The sequence below is a fragment of the Chenopodium album genome, chromosome 9 (assembly GCF_948465745.1).
Source record: "Chenopodium album chromosome 9, dcCheAlbu1.1, whole genome shotgun sequence".
NCBI lineage: Eukaryota > Viridiplantae > Streptophyta > Magnoliopsida > Caryophyllales > Amaranthaceae > Chenopodium > Chenopodium album.
Window position 1 is genome coordinate 45,705,853 of NC_137842.1, and position 4,965 is coordinate 45,710,817.

The window sequence follows — 4,965 nt, forward strand, 5'->3', positions numbered from 1 at the left end:
AAAAAAAGGCATCCCTGATGTACTAAACCAGTACTTCAATTAAAGTGCATTCATATACCTACAGTGTCCTGCGTAAAGGAAAATCGTTTGTGCATATCGTGCAGCCTGCAATCACACCATAACACGTATCAGTAACACTATATCGTGCTTTAATATGTGAAGCACAGCAAAAAAATTAACCTCACTCTATTCAGAAACAATCAGCATTGGCAACTCTGTTATGCCTGCGGTAGCTCACAAAAATTAAATACAATGCTCACTCTACATTGCATCGGTCTATTCAGAAACAATCAGCATTGTTTTCGCTCAAACATGAACGGATATTTGATAGACTTAGAAGGCCTTAAGTTAATCCTGTGTATAAAAACATCCTCCCCTTTGTAGTGGCCAACTGCTATAGTGCACTGAATTACGTTTGGAAAAAAATTTCTACAAATTAACCTTGTACCTTTGCATAGACCGGATGATGGAAGCAAATTCCTTAGCAATATCACTGGGCAATTTTCCTTTAACACAAGCTCATGAGGACTCATTCCACCTAGCAGAGCTTGTTAATAAATTCTGTAGGATATATGCTGCATGTCTCATTAACAACAACATCAAAGCTCTTGTAAGTCACAACCCGTCCAGGGAATTTTTCAATCATGAATGTGTTTATAGCATCCACATCATCATTCATGGGATTCAAAATTGCCTTTTTTGTGAAAACCTCACTGTCAAATAAGCCATGCCCAGTTTCTGGAAACGTTGTTTCTGTAACAGTTGCAACCAAGTCTATAACGTCGTCTGTGCACTGTACAATATGTTCTGGTAGCTCGACAAAAGCATTTTCTGTTTTCTGTAGTTCACCGTTACCCAGACCAAGCAAAAAAGAAGCATATCCTAGGTCTTCTCTTGCCCTAATGTTTTCTGTCAGTCTGAACTTCATAAGCCTGGGCCACAGATAAGAAGTCACAATACTTGCCTCTACTGCCTCGTTCATCGTCTTGCGAGGGACCACTGGCAAGACCTGTCGGAAATCCCCTCCCAAAACAACAACTTTCCCTCCAAACACGACCTTATTTCCGCATATATCCTGCAATAAAAGGTCTAGAGATTCTACATTTTGCTTTTTTGCCATAGAAGCCTCATCCCAGATTATCAGAGCGGTTTCCTTTAACAATGCAGCTAAACTTCCTTGCTTCAGAACATCACATGCCAGCGAACCTTCATCGTCAATTGGGATTTTGAACCGTGAATGAGCAGTTCTTCCCGAAGGAATGTTAGCTGCAGCTATTCCTGATGTAGCCGTAGGTAAAACAATCTTGTTCATTTGTCGAATCTCTGCATATAGTGCATTGTAAAAAAAAGTTTTCCCTGTACCTCCTGGACCATCAATAAAGAAAGCACCGCCTTTTTGCTATAAGATATGTTCCATTATGCACTCGAAAGCAGCATTCTGTGCAGAGTTTAACCTTGAGCGGCAACTTAAGCACTCTTCTGGGATCAGTGCATCAAGAGCATCTATAATATCCTTCGTACGTCTAAACTCATCACTGACTTGCGATACTAATTCCTCCAGGCGAAAAAAGGCAAGGGATTTTCCCATGGCTTCCAGGTGCTGTTCAACTGCTCGAACAGTAAGCCGGTGTATCCTTACAGGCTGATTTGGGAACCTATGAGAGTAATCTTCAGCAAGAAAAGAATAATAAGAATTCCATAAAGCAGCGGGATCTCTTGGCTGACAAAACATTAACACCGTTGCAAATAGGCGGCGCAAAGCAGCAAGCATATGAGTGTCACATGCCTCAGCCATAGTCGAATTGGATGTGTCATCATCTTCTATAATCCCTTGTTTTAAAGCAGCTTCCTGAAAAGTCGGATACAAACAACCATCGACAGTACGCAGAGCTTCAAAAGAATTAGGACTTCTTACATTGAGCAGTAGGAGCCTAAGAAAGAATTGTTCTCCTTCTGCAGGAAACACAAATGCCAGGCGGCCAACTGAAATCCTGTTCTGTACTCTTTGTTTCCATCTCTTATCACCCTGATGCCATGTATAATGCTCGCAAAATTCACCATATAGATACCCCAAGCCATGTTCAGTAGCAGCGTTCATTGCAAAAAAAACTTAGTTAATTGAGTTCTTGAGCGTTTATCATCTGAAACAACATAGCGCAGTCTTTCATGCGGGCGTACATGAACAGTCTGCATGTATGGAAAATGGACTTGTAAAGGCAAAACAGAAGGGTGCATTTCAAATAGGTCAAAGCTAAAAATTCTCCATGCAGCTTCACAAGGAGATACCCATCTACCTGATTGATATTGATGAATTTCATCTACAGGTTCACTATTAGAAGCAACAACATTATACGAAATCCTATCATGACCCTTATACACATACTTGTATAGATATTTTACTGCTTTAATGGTTGAACACACCTCAACATTCAAGTGACAATCAAAGAGCATCGACAGATAAGGGTTATAGGGAATGACCCACTGATTGTCTAATTGTGCATTTCTTATGGTTACCTGCTCCCCAGTTACTCTTCGACGGTAGATAGGATATCCATCTTTATTATTAGTCGTTTCATTGCAAAACTGCTTAGGGTACTTGTTCTTACAGCTGCGTTGCACGCCAGTTTTCTTCATACATGGACAATCCGGATTCAGGATACCACAAGGACCATGCATCATATGTGCCAACACAATTCTTCTCAAGACACCATTAGTCGGAGCAGGTATTTCAGCACAAACAAATCGATCATAGTAAGCAGGGCACTTGAGCTTATATTCAGGTTTCAGAATAATTAGGAAATGAGCATGTGGCAGCCCTCTTTTCTGAAACTCGACTACATATACCATTGCAGCCACTTCCCCGAATATTTTATTCTCCATGATTTCTCTTCTCAATGCTACCAATTTTGCTCTAAAAATCCTAGCAACCAAATCAGGTCTATCTTGTGCCGCCTCACCAACAGCTAGCTCGGCTTTTATTTCAGGCCAATTAGCATTACAAGTAATTGTAACAAAAAGATCTGGCTTACCAAATCTCTGTACTAAAGCCATAGCATTTAAATACCGCTTCTTCATATCCCGAGGACCGCCAATATAAGTAGGAGGTAATATAACCCTACGACCAACATTTTGTCCAAGAGTCTCCCCTGAATCCAGTGAATCCAAAATCCCTTTATACAGATCAGCTCTGATGGTGTCCTGATTATTTCGGAAGTAATCAAGTCTTGTATTTTCAATCTTCACATACATATCCACTATGTATTGCTGAAAACACCTTCCCGCTCGCAACAGCATGTTATTAGGCCTGATCTGTAGCCTATAGGCATAATACTCTCTAGCAGATATGAACTTGTCTGCTCCAGTGTTTTTCTTCTTTGCACAAGCAATTAAGAAACGAAAGGGAATATTTCAAGGTGACAGCAGCAGAAGGGCACCAAACATTAAAAGAGAAGAATAAGGTCTAGAATTTTTACGGGTTTCTTCCTGCTCTAATAACTCAGCTGCAGTATGAACAGCGCAGGACATTATAGGATCCGGAACCAGATCTGCTGATCTCCGAGACAGATGAGAATTTTTTTTAAGCCCTTAAGTCCACCCACACTCACCTCGAGGAAATAACAAAGGATACTGAAGCGGATCATAGCATCCATAATTATGATATATTCGATGAGATACATCAGAGCATCCACTAACTAATATATGAGGGCCCAAGCTCTGGCTAGACGAAGCACTCTCCGGCCAGATAGCTGCAACTTCATCAACAGCAGCAGCATTATAAACGCGCTGATCAAGCACTGGCGCTTGATTTAAAACAATTCTTGTATCTGCATGAATGACCCTGTCCCTTAAAGTCCGGAAGAATACAACATAGGGATTATGCATAGATACCTGCATCAGAATGCTAATCACATCTTCTCTTATTTCAGGGAAACATCCAACCCTATTTTCTGATTCATGCTGATTATCATAGAAGTACAATTGGAGATACTTTGGATTGTCATCGTCAGGCAATAAATCCGGGACAAAATGATACATCTGACCGTGCAATTTAAAAAGATAGATCCCTTTGTATGTGTTTGCATAATAATGACCCCTAAGCGAACTAAACGCGAACAAGTTGTTGTATAATCTAGCATACTTTCTGAAATGCACAACACCCTCATCCTTTGAAGTAAACAAATAAGCAAGTTCAGGAGGATACTCAGTCGCAGCAATCGTGATGTCTCCATTGCCACAACAGAAGTGCAAGGATTCAAACATAAATTTTTTTGCACCGCATCTGTGACAGGAAAAAGGCACGGCAAGTCTAAAAGGCTCCGTTGGTAGCTGTCGATCCATAGCAGCACCAAGAACATCTAATTTAAAGCAACACAAAAGGAACAGACCAATAAGATACCTAGCCCTAATAGAATATGCTTAAAACAAACATAATAAGTTACCTTGTACATCAGGGATGGCCCTTTTTTTTTACGAAGAACATCTATTCCTGCTTCTGGTACACTACATGACATATATGTTCTATTATGGTATCTATATCACAAATACCGAACAAGCACCCTCAGGAGTGCAGTAATCTGAAAGCATAGCTAATAAGGGGAAAAAGAAAAAGTGCTCATAAATGTACCAAAGATAAGCGTAATAGTGCCTGGACAATGAATACAGTGTACCTATTCAAATATGGCGTAGCTGTTCCCTGCATACACTTCTGCCTCTTTGATGTCCTACACTGTGGAGGCTGTGCAGGAGCAGACTGGCTGGCCACTAAGCACGGGCTACATTTAAAGGTAAACTTTTTAGTAAACTGATTCCAAATACAAGGGCCATTCATTCTGACCAATCTACCTCAACTGGATATGCATACCTAGAAAATGCTAATTGTGATGTCCTCAGTGCAGCCTTATTTAGTCTACTGCAGCTTTTCTTAGATAGTCGAGGTATGCCATAACGGCAATCTAACAAACACCA

At 40.6% G+C, this 4,965-nt stretch overlaps 1 protein-coding gene across 1 annotated transcript; it reads right to left on the reverse strand.

Moving 5' to 3' along the window:
- Nucleotides 1-538: 538 nt before the first annotated feature.
- On the reverse strand, nt 539-1,312 carry LOC145557649 (uncharacterized). The gene has a single exon (XM_081618826.1). It carries the CDS (start codon nt 1,310-1,312, stop codon nt 539-541), a length of 774 nt encoding a protein of 257 aa, XP_081474952.1.
- Between the last annotated feature and the right edge of the window lie 3,653 nt (nt 1,313-4,965).